This window comes from Mesoplodon bidens (genome assembly GCF_964165515.1).
Source record: "Mesoplodon bidens genome assembly, chromosome: 20".
In the NCBI taxonomy this organism is placed as follows: Eukaryota; Metazoa; Chordata; class Mammalia; order Artiodactyla; family Ziphiidae; genus Mesoplodon; species Mesoplodon bidens.
Window position 1 is genome coordinate 23,910,984 of NC_138181.1, and position 24,155 is coordinate 23,935,138.

Here is a 24,155-nt window from a genome sequence, read left to right on the forward strand (position 1 = left end):
CTTCTTTTTACTTAGACCATAGTGAACATAAGTCAAATTTTTTTTGAAGGTGCAGGCTCTCCCTGTATATTAGGGACATTTTTTGGATATTATTAATAGTAGAATTGAAATAAAAGATGAAAGAAATTAGGCTAAATCTATATTGATCTAACATTATTACCTGTAATTTCAAAAAATTTTCCAAATTCCTAATATCACGTTTTTTTAAAAAAATAATTTTTCCCTCTGAAAATTAAACTCAAAATATACAGGTAATAAAGGAATAGAGTTATTTTCATGTAGCTATAGTTACAGAGCATCAGAAGTGAGAAGAAACTAATAACCATTCTTAAGGAAATTTAGCTTTTAGAAGAGAGGTACTGAGGAAAGTTAGAATAACTTCTGCATGTTGAGAGACCTTTTATCCAAAGCTTTCTGAGTACTTGGCGAACCTAAACCCAGCACCTCTCATGGCAGAACTTGGTTTCTAGCCAAAGAAATGGCTTGCAGGAGCTACATTAAATTTTTTTTTAAACTGGAGAGAAATTATATAGATAGATATGTGAAATCATCTTAGATGGATAATTTCTGTCATTTTCTTTAATTGTAATACCTTATTGTATTACCTCCCTAATTCTTTTTAAGCTACTCAGCTTTTAATATGCAGCTAATAAAAATTCATCAGTCTGTCCAAGAATTCTGCTATTATGCCATGTCAGAAATTTATGAGAAAATCCTGAAATTGTATTCAGCTCTAAGTAAACAGTGCCAGAAGAAGAACTGTGTTGTAGATCCAGAGAATAAATGCTTCTGTGGGAATTTTCCAGAATTCAGAGAAGACAGAAATTGAAGGAATCTTGGTGATGAAACAAGGAGCCACCACTGAGTCTTCCTTGAGGCACTGGTTATATGAAACCAACAGGCTGAAAGTAAAAGAAATACAGAGATGGCATCCTAAAATAGACACATTTTGTTCATGTTATAGAGGCTTTTTCTGTTTATCACTTTTAGTGGCTTTAAGAAAGGAAAATTCCATTAGCCTATATTAAAACAAGATGTAACTGAGGTGTATCTGATAGATTACTTATAGGCAAGGGGTTAGTGAGGAGTGGCAATAGCAGGACCTGGGCCAGAAAATCTCATTTTGTTTGCCTCTGAAAGCCCTCAGTTTTCATAAGACTTGCCAGGATCTAATCCCCTTGTGACCGCAGCCCATTTGAGACTAATAAATTTAGTTGTGCACATCCCTAGACCCAGAATATTTTAAGGGCTCCTGGAAACATTCCAGAATATAAAGACCAAAGCTAGGTAACTAAGTTACCAAAACTGGGTTCAGGGGCAGGAAACTGATAAGAATATCATAAACACTTTCTCATAAAGTGTAGCAAACAAACAAGTATAGGAATAACAAAAATAAAAGATGGCACAATACACGTACCGATTATTTATATCAACAACTTCCCCCAAAAGTAAGACAGTTCTGTTTTATTGAATTAAGTCACGCCGCTGGTATGGTAAAGTTTTTTAAACATATTAACAGTAACTAAAAAACAGCATTAGCCTTCCCCCATCAAAAGACCAGAAGCTGTCATGTAGTCAAAAAAAATCCTTTTACTTAATTTGCTATATTTATGACTCGAGCCAAATTTTTATATCTCATTTTTGTTGTACACCTGAAGATACCGTTCCAAATTATTCCCGACCTCGTATCAGAAGATCAGGATACCGTTAGGGGATGTGACTTTCTTAGAGGGGCATTACCGATGATTCGAGACCCACCCAGCAAAGCAGAGGCGAAGGGTCACGTTAGCGGAGGGGCGCCCGACACCCCCGCCCCCGAGGGCTCGGCTCAGCTCCGCCGACCTGGCTGTCGCCTGCGGTGTTGTGTTCTCGCGCAGTCAGGTGTCGCCCGGGGGAGGCGCAGTTATTTATGACCGCGGAGTTGGGCTGGGAACGCGGGGCCGAGGGGCAGCTGGTTGCGCCCCCTCCTCCCCAGGCTCTCCCCAGCCAGAGACCCCCGGTTCCGCAGCTGAAGGCCGCCCGGAGGGGACCCCAGGCCGCGCAATCGTAGGGGTCGCTCTCGGACAGCAGCGAACCTCAGCGCACCAACTTCTCGCGAGGTTTCGGGCCCCGCTCCACCGCTTCGTCCGCCCCCTCCTATCTCCTGTGCGGGCAGCTCCCGCTATGGCTGCGCTGCGGAGACTTCTGCGGCCGCCGCCTCGGCTCCCGCCTCCGCCCTCGCCTTCGCCCTCGCCTCCCCATCCCTTCCCTGGGCCGTGCGGGCGGCCTGCGGGCATAGCCCCGGGCCCTCCCGGCCGGCCCTTCTGCCGGGAGGAGGAGGAGGGGGCTGTGGCTGAGGCGGCTTGGAGGCGGCGGCGGCGCTGGGGGGAGCTGAGCATCGCGGCCGCGGCCGGCGGGGGTCTGGTCGGCCTGGTGTGCTACCAGCTGTATGGGGACCCCAGGGCCGACTCCGCGCGGGCGCCCGCCCCCTGGCTCCCCTCCAAGAGCGCGGCCGCAGAGCCGGAGGAACCGCCCCGCGGCCGGGGGCTGCTTCCCATCCCGGTCGCCGCTGCCAAGGAGACGGTATGTGCGTGAGCACCTGCGCGCGCCCGGCCGGCCCGCAGGTGACTCTCGGGGTTAGGACCGCCAGGTGTTACACCTGAGCGCTGGGGGGGGACGGTGTGACAGCCGTGCAGGGCACGCGTGAGACCGGACGTTGGGGGTTGTCGCAGTGTGACTCTGCGGCTACAGATCGGGACGTCCTGTGAGCGAGACAGAAATCTAATAGGCCAGGCAGCCCCGGGTCTGTTCACCCAGGTGTTCGGAAGACGTACATGATGCATCACGTCTTGATGCATCACATCAGGATCTTAAAGGTTGCTGCAGTCATCACCTATCTACCAAAACCCAAACCCACGACAAAATAAAACCAAAAAGCGACACAGAAGAAGTCAAAGGCATGACAGGGAGAAAGTGGAGGGCCGCATATGTGAGAGAAAGGACTCCCAGGCAGGGCCATGTAACAACAAATGATGGAGGAGGTCCAGTGCAGTAGGAGGGCACCGAAGGAGGGTCTGAGGTCCCAGAAGCCTCGACATTATTGTATGGAAGTTTGTTAGTCCCAAGAAAGGAAGTGCCAAGACTGTGTAGCCTGCCTATCATAGGTCAGAAAGAATGAATGAAGATGTCACCAGATTGGAAAAGAAAAAAAATTATTCAAAAAGTATATTTCTCTAATTTTTCCCCCCACTAAAGCCAGATATTAAGTAGGGACAGTGAGACGATGGAAAGTAGGGAACTGAATGGAGCTAACTCCTGCAGAAGAACTTCAGATGACAATGTTCAAGTGTCATTATGTAGTTGATAATATAAGGTAAAGGTGAGTGTAAGGCAAGAGTGAGTGAAGGGGCCTGAAGTTTTTGTCTTATCAGTATATTTAATAGTCATGTATGACTAGGAAATCATCTAGGGAAATTTTTCTTGCAAGACAAGAAGAGTGTGAGGGGCTTAGATGACAGTACTTTGCAAAAGAGGCAGCTATTCTGTTTCTAACTTTAATGAGATTTATATACCCTTTATTCTTTGACCAAATACGCAATGGTGATCTGATGTAAGTGCATCAGTTCTTTTGGAGATTGTTGTTGTATTTAGGGCAGGGAATCTATTTTATCGACCTTCTAGCAGCAAATCACACATACATAGCATAAAGTATTTTTATACAATGAATACTTAAAATACTAGCAAATACCCTCAACCTTCATCCCCCAAACACACACACACACACACACACACACACACACACACACACACACACACACACACACACACACACACACACACACACACACACACACACACACACACACACACACACACACACATTAAGCTTGTGTCCTGATTGACCAAGTCAGAACTTTTAATCAACCATAGTTATCTGGGAACAGATTAGGATGGTAGTGAACGTTCACATGGTATTTTCTTTCCTTCTTTTTTAAAATTCATTTTACTTTTGAAGTTGAGAGACAGTATCATTCAGTTTTTGAAAGACCACGCTCAGAAAGCTAGGACTCTGGCTCTACCATTTCCTAGATGTATCATTACTTAATCTCTCAATGCCTGTTTCCTCATCTGTAAATGAGGTTAATAGTGTCTTCCTCATAGAGTTATGAGAGTTAAATGAGTTAATATATTTAAAGGAGTTTGAATGGCACCCCTAGCAGGTAGTGAGCATTCAGTAAATTGGTTTTATTTTTATTTTATTCATTTGTTTACCTATTTATTGTCTATTTATTTAATTACATTATTATTGCATGGTGTTTATAAGAATTGCTGTACATTGTTTTAAAAGTCAAATAATACTGAAATCATGTCTTACCCTTGCCAAGTCTCCAGTAGTATATCCTGATCATTATTCCTTTTTGTATTTTACCTTTCCCCCCACTGAAAACTTTTATAATCTTCTTTTTATCCCTGGTGTTTGAAAACTTCACAATAAGGAGCTTTGGTGTGGGCATTTTTTTATTTATTGTGCCTTATACTCGAGGGTCCTTTCAATATGGAAATTCACGTCTGAAAGTTCTCTATACTTTTCTTGTATTATTTCTTGGACAGTTTCTTCTCTATTTTCTTTTTTTTGGAATCTCTATTAGTCTGAAGTTACACCTCCTGACATATCCTAATTTAATTCAATTTTTAATCTTTCTTAAATTCTAACTTTTTAATCTTTTTGTTTGTTTTTATCAGAGATATCCTTGACTTTATCTTCCACCCTTCCTATTAAGTATTTTATTTCAGCTATTCTAATTTTTTAATTCAAAGAACTGTTTTTGTGTTCTCTGATGTTCATGTGTTCATTGTATTTTGTTTTATGGCTGCTAAATTTCTCTTTTTATTATAAGGGTGTTAATTATAGGGTTTTTAAAAATTGTCTTCTACCCCATGTATTGTGTGGTTTCTTCCAGGTTTTTTTTTTTTTTTTTAATTCCTGTTTGATTTTCTAAGCTCTCACTTTCATTTTGGAGGTTTCCTCACTTATCTGTGGTTGTTATCTATCTGTATTTGAGAGCCACTCAGAAGCTCTTCATACACGGGCATGATTTTTCATTTGCTAACCTGGGCTTTCATTAGAGTGGCATCCAAATGTCAGTATTGTATAAGTCTTTTTCTCTGGTGTCATTGCACTTCTTCAAAGAATAGGTGAGATGGGAGGAACAGTAATCTTCTGGGTTCAGGCACAAGTGCACATATGTGTGAGAGCATGTACGCTGGGGGAGTGTCCAGTGATGGACTTACATATTGTTCTCTAATCCTCTCTTTTCATCCCCACCACTTACTCTCCCTCCACAGTAACTTGTGTTCCCTGGGTCTTATCTTTTTTGAGGTCTGTCCTGAAAATCAGCTAACTTCCACTTGGTCTCCTCCTCCACAGTACCCAGGTAGTGTGTCTGCTCCCCTAGGTCAATTATCACTCCTCCAGCTCTTCAATTTTATAAAAATTTGATGAATTCTCTTGAGTGTTTTAGTCTCCTCTCCTTTTTTCTTTTTTAGTTCTCGTATGTTTACACCTTTTGAAAGATTCATTTACTGGGATTTTAATGTGGTTAGGGGAGGAAGGGGTTCAAAGAAACTCATGAGGTCAATCTGCCATTTGTCAGAAATATTTTAAACCTGTGTTGCCTCCTCATTTATTATGCTTATTTGATTTCCCTGAAGTGGTAGAAGTGATTCCTTTTGATGTTTCAAACTATAGCTAAGAACCTTTGATTTATACAGCCTCTTTTAAGCTGCATTTTATACTGAACATAAACCTAGCATATAAATTAACCTGTACGTGTTGTGAGAATAGTATAACTGGTGGGAATGAACAGCAGGAACCTACAGACATGCAGTTCTGTTACCACAGCCTTGAAGATTTTTGTTTTAAAGACATTGCCTCTGAACTTCCTCCAGAAGGCCTTCCCTGACTCTATAGGTTTGTTAAAATACCCCTGTTTATCCTGTAGCCCCAGATGATGACTTTGTGCAATTATTTGTTAATTGTCTTCTCTTCTTAGTCTTTTAGGGAGTGGCATTTTGTTTGTCTTGATCACCTTTATGTCTTCATTGCCTGCTATGGAGCCTAGCCCTGGTAGGCACACAATAAATACTTGTCAGATGAATAAGCCCGTGCTACATATTTACATGGGATATACACATTGAAAAGATACAACCACATTCTGTGAGAGTTAACAGTTTCATATTTTGTTCGGCTAAAGTAGTTATTTATAGCATTAGAAATGGGAAGACATCAGTCAAGGTCAAAATTCCATGCCTCAGGAGACCATATCACGTGACATTGTATTTATTTTAATTGTGCAAGTTTGGCTTGCCAAAATATTTTCAGTAAATGTGGCCTTGAACTTTATTAATGTGATAGAGAGATGTTGACAAGATTCTGTTAAGAACCCTACAGTTTTAACCTTAAAGCATTATTTTTATTAGAGAAAAAATTTGGGTTCTAGAACTGCCTTTCTGGTTCAGGTTCAAAAATTTAAAAATCTACTAGATTGATTAACATACTTTAATCCAGTATTTTACCTATTGTATGTAACGCATGATCTGTTTTATGGTTTGATCATCTTAAGAAGCTTTAATCAGTTTAGTCTTACTCTCAAGTGGAAAAGAGAGCAATACTTTTTATCTCTTTTGTATATTTCTATAATAATTGCTAATAATTATGCATTGTTTCTTTCACTGTATACCTTTTCTAACCTCTTTTTAAGGCAGCACGTTTTGAGACTTGAGGTAATGCTCATTCTTTCCCAGAATATTGAAGAATTTGCCAGATGTGTAAATGTAGAAGAGTCTTATGAGGGGAGTCACACAGTTGTGAAATTGGAGACAGGTTAATTCTGTGTAGAATAACCTTGTTGTATAGGAAGCTAAATTAGGTGATCCCCTCTTTTGGTTTCCTGGTAGAATCTGGTAGATTTATTTGTCACAGTGTAGCCAGGTAAGATGTTGTTGCCTCTTAGGTGAGAATGTTAGAGAGTATGGTTCTCCATATTCTTTAATTTAAAAAATACATGTCAAGCAGTTTGCTTGTTTGTTTGTTTTTGCCACGCCATGCGGCTTGTGGGATCTTAGTTCCCCGACCAGGGATTGAACCCAGGCCCTCGGCAGTGAGAGCACGGAGTCCTAACCACCGAACCACCAGGGAATTCCCACATCAAGCAGTTTTTAACAATAATATTTCTTTAGACAAGAGATAGTTATGGCTTTACTAGGAAAATGGCAGTGAAGCACTTGGAAGTTGCTGGATTGGAGAGAGCTTCTGGAGGTAGGATCAACGGGATTGGTAGTTGATTGGATTTTAGGGATGAGAGAGGTGGAAGAGTCTAGGATGATATTCAGGTTTTTGTCTTGGGTGACTTGGGTGGGTTGTGCAGTAATTCTCTGAGACCAGGTCTTCAGGAAACAAACAAACAAACAGGTTAGGTGTAGTGGACATGGATGATGAGTTTTTAACTTGCACAGTGGATCAAGGTATCTTTGGACAGCTGAAGGGAAGCTTCCAGCTGGATACATAGGTCAGAAGCTCAGGAGAGAAATCTATTATACATACAGATTTGGGAATCATCAAGTGTTAAAAGTTATAAGAATGGATGATATTGTTCAGAATATGTAGAACAAGAGAAAAGCACTTAAGGAGAGAGCCGTGGTGAGCTTCAGCGTTTTAAAAGACTGACAGAGAAATGGAACTCTGCAAAAAGCTGAGATCCAGACAGAATAAAGAAAGCCAGGAGAGTTGTGGAAGCCAACAAAAGACTGCACTTCAAATAAGAGGTATTCAGTTAGAGTGAACGCTAAGAGAGGAGGTCAGCTAAGACGAGAAATGGGAAGTGTTCAACGGTTTTAGCAACAGGGAGGTCATGGGTGATCTTGGTGAGATCTTGAAGGTGAAAATCACATTATAGTTGGCTAAGTTGAGAGTAAAGGTAAAGAAAAGCTGAGGTGGACAAGGTGAAGCAAGTGTTGACAACCCTTTCAAGAATTTGGCCATGAAGAGAAAAAGAGGGCAGAGCTCAAAGGACTACTATTGTAGAATTGATTTTCTTCTTAATGAAAGACCCTTGAATATAATCTAATTGCTGGTGGAAAGAAGAGGAACACTAAACCCAAAGGAAATAGAGGATAATTGATTTGCCAAGGACCAAGGTGGAGATGGGAGCTGAAAGTTAAAGCACAGGGAAGAGTTTAATCTTGGATAATAGGAGATGCCATTTCCGGTGTGACAGGAGGAAGGGCTGGGAGGAAGCAGAGAGCATACATGTTTAGTGGGAAGCAGTCGAAGGAGTTCGTGCCTGATGGCTTTTATTTTCTCTGTGAAACAGAAGATGATGTCATCTTCTGGGAGCAAGGTAGTAGAAATTTGTGGAGTCACCATGACAGAGATTTGGGAGAGAGTGGAGGATTGACATAGACACTAAAAAAAACTAGAAAACCATGAAACCTTTTAACTTGCTCACGTTTAGTATTTGCAAGTTTAAATGTGAGTCTTTAAATGATAAAATGAGATTTTAACTTGCTCATGAAATGTAGAAGTTTTTCGATGAATATTTTTACCTGGTCACAACTTTTGCTGTTCTAATTCTTGTTTATGTTATCTCTTTTTTTGAGATGTATAACTGTTAGTAATATGATTTAACTAGTACTATTTTACCCATGATGTAATATTTAACTTACATAGGAAATGCACCTAACTTATAGTACACTCCAAATTTTATTCTTTCTGTTTAAACTTGATGGGCAAGTTTAAACTGGACAGTACTAATTCTCACTAGTACTAATTCTGATTTCCTGTAAGTATGTGCCAAACACTGAGAATTTGAGTAACTTTATTCTGTGTAGTGTAAACACACCCATGTTGGAGAAAAATGTGTTTTAAAACACATTAAAGAAAACACCTAGGGCTTCCCTGGTGGCGCAGTGGTTGAGAGCCCTCCTGCCGATGCGGGGGACACGGGTTCGTGCCCCGGTCCGGGAAGATCCCACATGCCATGGAGCGCCCGGGCCCGTGAGCCATGGCCGCTGAGCCTGTGCGTCCGGAGCCTGTGCTCCGCAACGGAAGAGGCCACAGCGGTGAGAGACCTGCGTACCGCAAAAAAAAAAAAAAAAAAAAAAAGAGAGAACACCTAGTCATTTGTATACTAAGTAGGATTTTCTAGACATATTGTTTTCTTCATCTTCCTCTTTAAGTAACCCTTTACTCCTTTATCCTTTGATGTATTACTAGATTATATAAGCTAAGCAAAATATGGAACTTTAGTGCCGTATCATTTAATTGACTGGCATAGTGTTTGCTCATTACAGAATTATTTTTCCAAATTGGAAAAGTAGACTCCATCTGTTTTTTTTTTTTTTTCCCATTCACTAGTTTGCCTTTTAACAATTTTAATACTCCATCTCTGGAATTTAGAATACAGAAAGTGTATATAAAGGAATTTCAAATAATTCCATTTTTTTTCCTGCTTTCTGATAAGGATGATATCTATTCAGTTGACACTCTAAGTATCGACTAGGTGAGAGATTTGGATTTTCCATTTCCCTGGAAGGAATATAATGGATTGTTCAAATTGCTTGCAGCAATTCAGAGTGAACACTCCCTAACCAGCCTCACATCGGGTCAGAAAGGCTGTTATAGGTTAGGTCCAATTTAAGCTAGCTCCAACCTGTTGAAATTGGTTCTATTCAGATAGGATCATCTAAACTTCTTCCAACCACTTTAACTTTATTCTTACTGATCTAAGGTGGAATGTGGTTTGTAATTCTCCATATACATACAAGCACATTCACTCTTGTCCCCAGGAGATTAAGAAAGGTTTTGAGACATTACTGTCATCATGTTCAATGATGGAGTCCTAAGGACAGTAATAGAAAGCTTTTGGACTAGGGTTTATGGTGACAGGAGATCAGTGTGACTCAGACTTTACCTCCTTTCTGCATTCGATCTTTGTTGTCATGTGGCTTCCTCCAGACTGCTTGCTATCCAAATAAATGTGTCACATCAGGAGTTTATGTCCTCCTAGTAAATAATACAGTCTTTGTAACCCTTTGGTCTAGTACTGTGCAGCTGTGCTATCACATATGCCGGTCATGCTCTCCTCTGACCTGCTAGCCCCGGTGATTACCTGCTCACCGTAAAAGATCAGGTAGGAGTGTTGATTCAAGTCTTTTATAACACAGACTTAATCAAAGCCAAGCCATCCTATTTGGGGAGCAACGTTAAAAGCCTGTATTTCATACTTTGATCTAATATTCTAAACTTTGTTACTCAAAAGTACAGAAGTGCTACTGTGAACTAAATATTTAGTTATCAAAAATATTACACCTATACATCACCAAATAATTAAATCTAAAACTTATCCTGAATCATTATAGTAGTTATTTAAAATTTTTCATACAACTGTAGGCAAGGAGGCAAACTTCTCAAGGTTCCTGCCACTTGCTGGCAAATTCTAGGAGAATAGCACTTGGTGTCTTTGGTCTTCTACCGACACCCCGCATCTAACAGAATTTGGAACATGGCTAAAGCCATAGATCAGGCTGAACATTGATCTTCAGTAGAATAGTGAAAACTGGGAGGATACGGAAAAGTGAACCAGAGTGGGATTATCAAAGTGTCAGATTTATAAGGGCAGAAGTTAGGTTGTAGGCGTGCATTGTTTGATTAAAGGCTGATAGAGAAGTTCTAGAAACATGTCTTCTCCATATTTTGGTGATAAGTTTTATTCAGGACTTTACTCCGATTCGAAAGTGGCATTCTTAAATGTACTATATAATTCCAGTGTCTGCCGCTGTGCTTTCTTAATTGTAGGCGAGTACAGTGGCTCCCTGGGAAGTTTAATTCCTTTGGAAGAACAAGGTACTGGGGAACAGATGGGTCAGTTACCTAACTTAGAAAAATTGGTGGAGACGCTGTGGTGTAACTACTGATTCACTCACAGCACCACATCCTAGTCCAAAGCAATCTGATCTTCACATAGTGTTTAGCTTCTGCGTGGGAAAATACAGATCTTCCTCCCTTGCCTTTCCCTCATGTCCTCCCTCTACAGTGATCTCTGCCCATTGCTGCTTATGATTGCCCTCTACAGCAGCTTTAAACTCAGGGATGAAAGTGATTATGGAAATAACACAGGCTGAAATAAGTAAAAGCAAAGTGCAATGAGGAGCAGTTGGCTTGGGGTCAGGAGAAATAAGTCAAAATGATGACTTTGCCTTTACTCACCTGTGCCCTATATAGCTGAGTCAGCAACCTTTAAGCTGGCTTTTCAGGAAGTCTCAAAAAACACTTTTATTTACATTTACTGGCCCAAACTTAGTCAAGCGGCCCTATCTAACTGCAACAAAGCTTGAAGAATGTGACCTTATTCTGTGTGCTGTTGGGCCTAGCTAAACATCAGAGTTCTCTTTCTAAGGAAAAACTAGAGAATGAGCAATAGGTATCTGTCGGTCTTTGTTAGTTGTGAAGTATATTGTGTTGGGAGCATGGCTTTTAAGTGAAATGAAAATGCTCGTAAATAAATTATGGGATGCTCATTTAATAAAATAAATGGTTTAGACTTCTGGTTTTATCCATACAGCATGCTGCATAATCTGTCCTAAAAATATTTGAAACATCTTTTTACATGCCATACCATGCTTTTAAGAAATTAAAGGAAATTGCCCGCTGCAGGAATAAAGAGGAAACTAATAACTAGAACAGTGTGACCTGTGGCTTAAGTGGGAAGCAATGAGTCATTATTCATGGAATTCTAGGGATGTGGATTTTAATGCCTATGTGGGGACAAGACCTTGGGAAGTTGGAACTGAGGCACCAGCTCCCTAAAGCCAGAGCCCTTATCAACAGAATGGACTAGAAGAAAACCATCCCTGGTCCGCCAGTACAAGTTGATGACAGGGAGGCCTGACGATGTCTGCATGGGCTCTAAGTGGAAAAAAGGACTCTCCTGGGCTTCCCTGGTGGCACAGTGGTTGAGAGTCGGCCTGCCGATGCAGGGGACACGGGTTCGTGCCCCGGTCCGGGAGGATCCCACATGCCGCGGAGCGGCTGGGCCCGTGAGCCATGGCCGCTGAGCCTGCACGTCCGGAGCCTGTGCTCCGCAGTGGGAGAGGCCACAACAGTGAGAGGCCTGCATACCGCAAAAAAAAAAAAAAAGGACTCTCCTGAGAATGTATAAAAATGGTCCCACACTCCCTCAAATGGGTTTAGAGTTAGAACTTCTATTACCCATGCAGAGAAAAAGCTGTTGCAGCTGGCAGAAAGAAACGCAAAACTTCTTTGGAGGGAAATGCCCTGAACACTGGCCACATGTAATTCCTACAGAGAAGGTCTCCAAGAGGATAAGCTCATAATCCAAAGTACAAAGTATATTAAGTTCTATGAAAGAGAGTCAGCAAACTGAGTGATTAGACTCCTGACAATTTAATAATAGGATAATTTGGTTGAGTCTATAAATTAAGTATTTTCAAAATGATTAAAGACATAATGAAAAATCAGTATGAAAAAGAGTAGGTAGATTATAATAAAGAATCAAATAGAACTTCTAGAAATGTAAAATATAGTCTTTGAGGTTGGATAGATTAGGCAGCATATAAAATGTAACTGAAAGAGGCAGTTAGTAATCTGGAAGATATGGAACTACACAGAATGTAACACAATTTTAAAGAAATGGCAAATACTAAGGAGTGTCTAAGAGACGTGCATAATCGACTGAAAGGGTCTAAAATTCATCAATTAGGGGTTACAGACTAGGAGAAAAGAGAGAATGAGAGGCAGTATTCTAAGAGAATATACCTGAACAGTTCTCAGAAAGGAACAAAAACATTAATCCTAAGGTTCAGGAAGCATAAACAGTCCTGAGCAAGATAAATAAAAATAAATCTATATTAGTCACATTATAGTGAAACTGTAAGATCAAAGATAAAGGGAAAACAGGGCCAGTTTCCTACAAAGGAATGGCAGTTGGACTGTTGAAGACTAATCTGTGACAACGGATGGAAGCTAGAAGATAGTAGACAATGTCTTCAAAGAGCTAAGAGAAAATAATTGCCAACTTAGATTTTTTTACCTAGGTACATTATTGTTTAGGAATGAGGATAAAATCATTTCTTAAAACTGAGAGAGTTTACCAGTCTCTGATCATCATTGAAGGACCTATTAAAGAGTGAATATTAGGAAGAAATGAACATGAAAAAAAGGTGAAATTCAAGAAGTAATGGTGAATAAAGAAATTGGTAAAAATGGGGTAAGTCTTAAACATTGACTACCTATTATGACGATAATTATTATCATTTTGAAAGGAGTTAAACCAAGGTGGGTCTCAAATAGTGGACAACAGTGATCTGCAAGAAAATAGGGCTTGATTGGAGTTTAAGTGTTCTATGTGGGAAACAGAAATAAAATTAGATGCCTACCCCGTGCCATAATAATCCAGGTGGAATAGAGTCCTAAATGTGATAAGTAAAACTTTATGATATTTAGAAGAATATATGTGAAAATAAAATTTTGATCCTAGGAGGAGGAGGATTTTCAAAACAAGGCAAAAAGCACAATGGAAAATACTGCTACCTTTCACTTCATTAAAACAAAAATATCTACTAAAATACAAAGAAGTCTTGGAATGGAAGAAGATACTTAGAATACATAGCACTCACAAGGAATAAGCATCCAGAATATATAGTGACGATCTACAAATTAGTAAGAAAAACAACAACACAATAGAAAAATGGACGAAGGGTTTGAAGAGGCAGTTCAAGAAAAAGATATTCAAAAGACCAGTAAACACATGAAAAGATGCTCAGCATCACTAACAATAGGGAAATATAACTACAGTGAAACATTGTTTCTTAATTAGATTGATAAGATTAAAAATAGTGACAATAACTGTGGACATTGATGTGGAGCAATAAAAATTCTCATGCTCTGCTAGTAGGGGTACAGATCTTTGCCATTATGTGTTAAGTTGAAGATTCACATGCCTGTAACTCAGAAATTCTATCTAGGTGTAAACCCTTGACAAACTGAAAGGTGTACAAGGAGACATAGATAACAGTTCTTTTACATGTTCCTGATACTCCATTTCCCATCCCACAACAGCTATTCAGAAACGATGCGTCTATCTCGACCTGCAGCACGTCCCACTTTTGCCCAGGCTCAGGCAAGTGCCTTCCATTCTTTACAGAGGAAATGATCTATCAGAAGTAAATTTGCTCAATTTATTACTTCCTCACAACTAAATTTGCTTTCATCTCACCCTCACTTCTAGTTCCATAGGAAAAATGAATCCTGCTGTGAGACTAGAGAAAAGAGTTTGGAGATCATAAATGGGTATTGGATCTGTGATTTTTTTTCTCTAGCAGTACCCAGTAGTCCCAGAGATGGAGCAGTTCTGGGTGATGATGTAGGGTGTTTATAGAATTTTGTCCTTGAATTTTGAAATTGGGAAGTCAGAGAGCTTTGAGGCTAAGTTAACTAGATGGGCCATTTGCTTGAATGTCTAAGTTCTCTCTGACGTGATTTGGGGTGACGAGGAAAACCATGAGTTATGTTTCAAAGTCCTCTTTAATAAGTGAGTAGGAATGCCTACAAGTTGCCACTGGCAAGGTAGTATGTGATATAACCAGAGCATATCTGCCTCCATCAGTATCAGTGATTCAGAATTTAAATATTTGCCAAATATTAGTGTCAAAGTGAAGTTGGTGGCAGAGAAAAGCACAGTCTTCATCATTACCAGTGACAAAAATAGTGACTGATAAAAGACAAGAGATCAGATTCATTCAGTTCCACAAGTATGTTGAACTCTTGGGATTATGTTTAGGACCAAGTTCTACAGATGAAGGAAGATAATTTAAAAAGGAAACATTCTACCCTTGGCCAGGAAAAATCCTTGAATAACTTCTCCTTAATTTTTTGGATATATCACAGTCCTGGGGCATTATTTTTTCCCTGCAATGTACTCTTCTCCAGAAAGAAATATCAGATGAAGTTATCTAATTACATACTTTCATTTCCTGCTTACTTCTTGTGAAGGCATTCACATTGTCTCCAAGACTCACGATCAACTTAATATACAGAATCATATTCAAATATGATGTTATTAGAGTAGACTAGTTTGTATTGACAAATGAACCTTCACATTTCAGTGGATCAACCCGATAAAATCTTATATTTATGTAATAATTCTGGGTGGGTGATTGGTTGTTCGGAAGACTCCTCCATGTGGTTCTCTTTCATGTAGACATTTAGACTTCCTGTATGCCTAGGAAGATTAATTACTGCATTAATATAATATATTTCTCTGCCACCAACTACTTCAATCAGCATACCCTTAGCTTTTCAATTTTCATTATAAGAACTGATAATTCCCAAGTTTAAACAAGAATTTTAATCAGAAGTATGTATATCACACATAACAACATTATATGCATAGATTTTATACTGTCCTTGTGTAGTCCTCAGTAATCTGTCTGCAAAAATAAATCTTAACTGCCTTGATGAACCTGAAGGTGAATCTGCTTCCTACCTCAAGCCTTACAGTTCCCTTTTGGTAGGGGAAATTCACTGGCCTTAATCTCAACAGTCACTGCCTCTTTGGACCTGATCTAGAGCCATTTTCCAGGTGTGTACTTTGTAATCTGCTGGACATTTATGAGCCTGCTATGGTTCCTGCAAATAAACACTGCACAGTTCTGTATTTAGGGCCAGTGAAGAAGTTACTCTATTTCCTCGACATGAGCATTTTTCTCTTCTTTCTTGGGTAACTTTCTGGATGGGACTATTTCAGACTTTCTCTTAGATGATGAAACTGAATCTCCAAACAGTACTTTCCAAGTATAAAAACTTTACAGCTGGGGCTTCCCTGGTGGCGCAGTGGTTAAGAATCTGCCTGCCAATGCAGGGGACACAGGTTTGAGCCCTGGTCCGGGAAGATCCCACATGTCGCGGAGCAACTAAGCCCGTGCACTGCAACTACTGAGCCTGAGCTCTAGAGCCCACGAGCCAGAACTACTGAGCCCACGTGCCTAGAGCCCGTGCTCCGCAACAAGAGAAGCCATCGCCATCACAATGAGAAGTCTGCACACCACAACAAAGAGTAGCCCCTGCTCGCTGCAACTAGAGAAAAAGCTCACATGCAGCAATGAAGAACCAAATCAGCCAGAAATAAAATAAGTTAAAAATAAATTTTAAAAAAAGAACCTTGGGCTTCCCTGGTGGCGCAGTGGTTGGGAAGCCGCCTGCCGATGCAGGGGACACGGGTTCGTGCCCCGGTCCGGGAGGATCCCACATGCCGCGGAGCGGCTGGGCCCGTGAGCCATGGCCGCCGAGCCTGCGCGTCCGGAGCCTGTGCTCCGCAACGGGAGAGGCCACAACAGTGAGAGGCCCGTGTACCGCAAAAAAAAAAAAAAAAAAGAACCTTTACAGCTAATTTAAAGACTACATATTAATTATGCCTTTAAAAATATTTCTCAAATGAGATATGGTGTGTACAGGGGTTGAGTTTTAGGACTCTGCCACTGTCTGTTTCTATAATGATCACTAAGTCATTTCTCCTTGCAGGGACATCATTCTTCTATGAAATGTCATAAGTAGGGATGACTGATTTGAATCTGTAAGGTCTATTTCAGCTATATAGTTTTTTAATCTCAAAATCACTTTACTCTTTCTAATACTTTATTGAGTTATTATTAGTAGTTGCTTTAATTTTGTTCACATCCCTTAATCCTCTCCAAACTTAGTTTTTAAATCTATTTTATAAATTAAGACATTAGTTTTATAAACTTTGTCCCAGATAATGCCTTTTCGGCTTTCATTTCTGTTAAGTTCAAGTGACATGTAAGTTGTTCCAGAAAATTTAATGCCAGTGTGATGGGAATAAAGTGCCAAAACTCAGTAATATTCCGTGATTTTTAAAACTCGTTTATCCTTTTCAATATTAATTTCTACAAGTGAAAAATTGATTCATTACTTTAAACATTTTATACCTTTTGTTAGTGCTTCTATTGTACTCTCTTTTTAGAGTTATTTTTGCCAAAATTAAAAGATACAGAGAATCATATATACTACTCAGAATTAATCATTGTTACCATTTGGAAATATTTGTTTCTAGTCTTTTTCAGAGATTTAAAACTTACTAAGTATGCTGTCTTTTTTAATAGCAGTATTGAAGAACATTGGCTTTCCATAGAGTTTCTCTTCATTTTTTCAAACTTAGCAATCTTAGCAATAGAAACAGTTGTTAGCAGAGTTATGGTTAAGAGTGTGGTCTGCAGAGTCAGAATACCTAGATTGGAATCTCCGCTCTTTCGCTGAGGAACCTTGCCAAAGCTAAATAATTTTACATGCTTCATTTTCCTCATTTGTAAAGTAGGGATAGTAATAGTACCTACATTATAGGATTATTAAGAGGGCTTAAAATGGCCAGGCACGTAGGAAGTTCTTGTAGGTGTTAGCTATTTTTTTTTTTTAATTTGTGGCTAAATAGGGACTTTGTGTATGCATAGCAGCAGAGTTACACTTGTCAGATTATTGCCTCAGCTCCAGATCTACCTTTCCTTGCCCTGCTTGTGATGCTGCTGCTGGAAATTGCAAACACTTCTTCTTTGCCAGGAGATTGTGACAGGGACACTGCAGGCAGAGGAGGCTTCTGTCACTGGCTCTGGCGTGCCTCTCTTCTGCTTGTTCCCGAGGCAGCACTGGGACGCCCCATGACACTCATCTTCAGGCTCTCCTGTATCAGTCAGGGGCCAGTCAGAAACAGAAGCAGTTAAGGTTTAATATAAAGAATTATTAACTATTTACAGGGGATTAGCTACTAAGAAGGAATCAGAATTAAAAGGAATACCCTAGGGCTGAGAGAGAGTATCCAAGGAAGGAACAAAGTTGGAAGGCAGCGGCCTCCCTAGGTTGGGATTCAGGCCTCGTTGGAAGAGGTGTGTTCACCACTAGAGCTCTTCCAAGTTGCTGGGCTGAGGCTGGCGGATAGAGAACCAGAAGCTGGGACTGGCAACCTGGAAGCCTCCTGCTGGGGTGCAGTTGGACCAATGCTGGCAGACAGGGAACCATGGACCGGAGCTGGCCTGCAGGAGACACTGCCCCCAGCCCGCCCCCAAGCTGGGATGCAGCAGGCCAAGGCTAGTTGGCGGGTGGGGAATCTCAAGTTGGGACTAGCAAGCAGTAAACCCCCCCACTGGGGCATAAGTAGGTCAAGGAGACTGACACTGATCTTATTTAATGTTTTTTGTTTGGTTGTTTATAAATGATCCAAAAGAGAGGGGACATAGTTAAATCTCCAAATATTCAAGTTCTTCCAGAGAGTAAATTGCCAACTTGACGGGGATGACCTACAAGAACATTTTTAAGGCCTATATAAGTGAGTAGAGAAAAAGGGCAGATGGGTTGCTCTGTGGCTGGTGTTCTGGAATGAATGTTTTGTGTCTCCCCAAAACTCATATGCTGGAGCCCTAACCCCCAGAGTGGCTGTATTAGGAAATTGGGCCTCCAAGGAAGTAATTAAGGTTAAATGAGGTCATAAGAGTGGGATCCTGATCTGATAGGATTAGTGTCCTTACAAGAAGAGACGCCAGACAGCTTGCCCTCTCTTTCTTTCTGTGCCCACACACTGAGGAAAGGCCGTGTGGGGACATAGAAAGAACATGGCAATCTACAAGCCAGAAAGACAGCTCGCACCATGACCGTGCTGGCACCTTGATCTTGAACATCTAGTTTCCAGAACAGTGACAAAATAAATTCTGTCACTTAAGCCATCCAGTCTATGATACTTTGTTTTAGCAGCAGGTAAGTTCACGGTGATTCATTTAGGGAAAAACAGTCCAAACTATTAATGGTATGTTGTGTTTGTTTCTTTCAGTTGTAATCTAGAAAAACTATTTTGGAGTGATTATGTAACCAGGCCTAGGAGACAGTGGCTCAGTGCATAGCTAGAGGTTTTGTCATTACGGGTCAGCCATCACTCTCAAGAAATAAGTAGAATACCACCTATTGTATAATCTAGGTGTTTGGAGCTGAGCCAGGAAGATTGAGAGAAAGGGAGTAGTGTGTGAGGCAGATGAGAGCCACAAGGAAAGGCCAGGCAACTGGAATAGTTTTGTCACCATGGACATATTTAGAGAACTCCCAACTTATAGTGACACAGAGGTACTGAGCTGCCACATTCTGTGTGTGGAGCTGAGGTGCCAACGACTATTTCTGGACCCTGCTGATTAATAGAGAGGATACTCTTCATAAACTGATTCTATTGACCAGGGGAGAAGGAAGTGTGCTCATTTAGTTTTCATTTAATGTTTACAGTTCATGGAGTTAGTATTTATTTGTCCATTTTACAGTGAAAATGCTAAAGTTCAGAAATCTCTTTTTCCCAAGTTTCCCTAATTAGGAAGTGTTGAAGCTGGCATTTGAACCTAGGCCTGAAGGATTGTAAAATCCACACACTTTCATTTCAGTGTACCAAGTTGTGTAACATGGAAGAACACTGGGTTGGGTGTCCTAACACCTGAGTTCTGGTCCCAGACTCATTTGCTGTCTGTGTGGTCTTGACAGAGTCCTCTCTAGCCTCTAGACTAAGCTAATAACTCTTTTGTAAAATTGAGTTAATGTATGTTCTGTTTGCTTTTTAAAAAAATAATACACCATTCCACAACTTTTTCTGTCTTTGCATATATGTGTATATATGTGTATATATATATGTGTATGTATCGATATGTACACATATATGTGTGTATGTTTCTTTGAAGAATGAACTTTTTAATGGCCACAGACTACTCCACTGATGTGCCATAATTTATTTAACCATTGTCCTGCTGATGGGAATTTTGATTGTTTCTGTTTTTTTCACTGTTAGAAGCAGTGCTGCAGTGAATATCCAGGGTTCTTTGTAGATGCAAAGGTTAAATTGCTGGGTCCATAGCTATTATATTTTAATAGGCACTGTCAAGTTGTTCTTCAAAATGGTTACACTAAGATATACTTTTACCAGCAATAAGAAATGGGCTTCCAATGTTCCCCTTCACTTAATATTGTTAAGTTTAATTGTTTTCCCAATTTGAGTGTGAAAAATGATTTATCATGATTATTATAATTTCCATTTTTATGGTTACTAGTGAGGTAGAGAATTTTTTGTTTGTTTATAGTTTCCTAGGAATTGCCCATTAATATCCTTTGCCAACTTTTATTTTTTTATTGACTGATTTCTAGGATATGTCAAAATATTAAATCCTGTTCCTACTTTATAGGTCACAAATGTTTTTCTCACCTCAGTCCTTTTTAAAATATATTTTACAGGCCTGTAAACTTAAACACATATATCATTTCCTTTTTAACAGAAATGTGACCATACTGTACATATTGTTCTTGCCTTTTAAACTGATATTTATCTGAGATATTAATATATTTATTATAGGTCTCTTTATTCTGGTCTTATATTTGGATGCTCTTCGAAACTATGGATATGCCATAATTTATGTTTAATGTTGCCTCTTTCATTTTCAGTTCTTTTTTAAAATCAGACTTGATAGAGGTTTGTCTATGTTATTGTCTTTTCAAATACCACTTTTTTGTGTTTACTGTTTTATTGGGGGGGTTGTTATTTATTTCTGCTTTTATCTTTATTTTCTGTTCCCTTCTGTTTCCGTCAAATTTATCTTATCCACTTTTTTCGCTTCTTGAGTTGAATACATAGTTCATTTATTTTAAATTCTTAATTGTTCTTTAGTAAATACATGTAAGGATATGAATTTTCCTGTGTCAGTAATGGCTTTGACCAAATTATACAGGTGGCTATTTGTAAGTTCCTAAGTGTCATTTATTTTCAAAAGGCTTGTAATCCCAGTTTTTATTTCTTTTTTAATCCAATAATTGTTTACTTAATGGTGTATCTTAAATTTTCCAAAGTGGCCTTTTTTCTGTCAGTCTTTTGCTATTAAATTTTAGCATTTTTCCATATGCAGCAGGGAATAAGCCTTGAATGAGTTTGTTTCTTAAAATGGAACATATCCAACTTTTAAAAAGACAATAGACAGTAATACTATAATGCATAGCTATGTATGTACTACCAGCTTAAAAAATAAACTATCAACATATATACCTTCCCCCATCATAATCCTCTCTTCCTCAAAGAGGTAACCACTGTTCCAAGTTTGATTTTTATCATTACCATGTAAGTTTTCATAGTTTTATTACAAATGGATGCATCTCTGAATAATATACACTTATTTTGAAATTAAAAAAACTTTACATAAACAGTACCTATCTTTTTATAATTTATATTTTTAAGATAATGTTTAAGAAATTTATCCATTTTGGTGCTCGCTTCAGCAGCACATATACTAAAATTGGAACGATACAGAGAAGATTAGCATGGTCCCTACACAAGGATGACACGCAAATTCGTGAAGCATTCCATATTTTTTTAAATTAAAAAAAAAAGGAAATGTATCCATTTTGACACATGACTTCTAGTTAATTTATGTTCACCCCTGAATAATACTCTACTATATGAATATTTCATTATACCTGTATTATAACTTTAACATTTAAATCTTATTTATGTTTTAGTGATGACTAATAAATGGTCAGTTTATATATTCTCTGTTTATTAAAATCAAGGTTAATAAGCACCTTTTTTGTTTTGTTACTCAGATACTTTTTCTTACTTAGTTTTTCCACTTGACCTATCCATTTCTAGTAGAGAAGTGTTGATATCTCAGCCATGATTGTGAGTTAAATTGCATTCTTTTAACAGTTTTTTCATTCTGTTATTTTAAGGTATTTTGTTTGTGTGTGTAATATCTTCTTGGTGAATTTTTCTTTGTCCCATTTATGCTTTTGGTTCTTAATTCCATGTATTTTCAAACATTCTGGGTAATGTTTGACTCTGATAAGGAACATTCATAGCTTTTTAAAAAACACAATATGAGACATGCTCATTTTTAATGAAGGAGTCTAACCCAATCATATTTATTGTAATTATGGACTTGTATGCATTCATTTTTGCTATATTATGTGTGTGAGTTATCTCTTTCCCTTTATCACCTGACATTAGATTGGTCCTTTTTTCTTTATCATTTCTCTTCCTCTAGTGGTTTGAAAGTTATACATCCTATTTCTGATCTTCAAGTGGTTACATGTAACTTTAACAAAATATATATTTTTTAATATATACATCTGAAACTTGAGGACATAAATCAGTATCAGAAAATTTACCATTCCAAAAAAGATGCATCCTTGAACATGTTTTACTGTATCGCCTTCCCCACCCCACAGTTTCTGAGGTCAGCTACACTGTTAGTACCAGATAATTATTGATTTTTTTCAGTATTATGTTTTAATTTTTAAGGGAATCATTAACAGTTACAATAAGTTTTACATCCACATTCACTCATTAATTTATTTAGCAAATATTTGAGAGCTTACTACAAGCCAGAAACTCTTCTAGGCACCGGGGAAACAGAAGTGTACCACTTAAACAAAAATTCCTGCCTTCATGCAATTTATATTATTGCAGAAGGCTGGAGATAGAAATTTTGGATTTGTCAGTATATTTATAGTATGTAAAGGCTAGATGAGATGATAAAGGGAGTAATTATAGATTCAAAAAGAGAGGACGTCCAAGGACTGGCCCTAGGACTGGCCCTAGAGCAGTACCAACAGAAGTACCAGAAAGGAACTGCCAGGGGAATAGGAGTAAAATGAGGACCGGGTGGACCTGGACATTACTAAAAATTATTTCAAGGAAAAGAGAGTTATCAACTGGGTCAGACTTTGTAAGATGAAAACTGAGAATTGACCTCTGGATTTAGCAACAGGGAGGTCATCAGTGACCTTGACAAGCAGCGTTAGTGGAGTGGCAGAGGGGAGACCTGCTGAAGCAGAGGAAACCAGAGACAGGAAATGCTGGCAGCTTTTCAGTAGCCCTGCTGTGAAGAGCTGGAGAGAAGTGGTGGGGAGGGGGATGGTGGCTCAGTGGAGAAGTGGGAGCAGAAGCTTTCCAGGACGAGAGAAATGTGCATGCGCTGAAGGGAAGGACTCAGCGGAAGAGGGGAAAGCAGTGAGGTAGGAAGGGCAAGGGAGGTTACTGCAGGAGCAGAGCCCTTGAATAGGCAGAAGAGGTGAGATATACACATTAAACCACTGTGAGTACTGCCTCCTTAGAGATACTTTCACTTACCATCCTATCAATGAGATGATACATGTGAAAGTACTTTGTAAACTTGTAAAGAACCCTATAATGTAAGCCAACATAACAATACAAGTGGAGACAAGTGGTCAGTTACTTTTTTTATTTTCCAATTTGATTGCAGCCAGGGGAGTGCTTATAGACTGGTCTTCAGCTGTGTGTATTTCCACATAGACACATTTACTAAGCATCAAAACATTTCACCTAGAGGACTTTGGGATTTTCCCACACTGAGAATTTGACGTTTAACCTTTTGACCACCCAAAAAGCAAAGAAAATGTTACCCCTTTTATCTTCTTAGAAGCTTTTAAATAAGCCTGAAGCCATATGAGAAAGCCAAGTGTAATACTTCCATGAACATCTTTTTAGCTAGAATAAAAACAGATGTGAATAGAATTTCATGCACATCTCATATGACTCTTGCTCAGAAAATATAAAGATCTAAATTCAAATGTCATTTGCTCTTTAATGTTTTATAAAAATGTTGGTACAGTTGCCAGTATCAGGTAGGGCCTAATACCAAATATTCAACCTCCTACATGAAATTAAATACATGTTTTAATCATTCTTTACTTTAAAAAATTAGTATTGATTTAATTAAAAAAATTTTTAATAAACTACTAAGGATCAAACTACTAATTATCAAAATAATTTTGCTTAATACAAATGGTTTTATTTTTCCTTCTTCCATTCTTGAGTCTCCTGTCTCTGTTTCTCAGCTGCTCAAAGGTAATGCATTATATGGTGTTTAGCTAATTGATAAAATTGTTTCAAGTTACCTCTTTAGGGTATTATCAGCTTGTAGGCATCAGTTTCTCTAATTGTCAAGTAGTGAATCCTTTATCTGGCATTTAATCTTGCCTCCCTGGGAAAACCAGACCTTACCACAAAGTAAATTTTCGAATTGCTAACCTGAAGTAACATGAGACCGTGCCTTGGCAGTGA

The 24,155-nt window shown here is 39.0% G+C and overlaps 1 protein-coding gene across 2 annotated transcripts in view; it reads left to right on the forward strand.

The window, feature by feature from the left end:
- The first annotated feature begins 2,148 nt into the window (after nucleotides 1–2,148).
- Nucleotides 2,149–24,155, forward strand: part of MICU3 (mitochondrial calcium uptake family member 3) — a 93,530-nt gene continuing 71,523 nt past the window's right edge. Inside the window, exon 1 of one of the 2 annotated variants that reach the window (XM_081220779.1) lies at nucleotides 2,149–2,562. In XM_081220779.1, the coding sequence (XP_081076905.1) occupies nucleotides 2,164–2,562 (399 nt within the window). In that variant the 5' untranslated portion in view covers nucleotides 2,149–2,163. The remainder of the gene's footprint in view (nucleotides 2,563–24,155) is intronic. The other variant, XM_081220778.1, reaches the window with a different exon arrangement.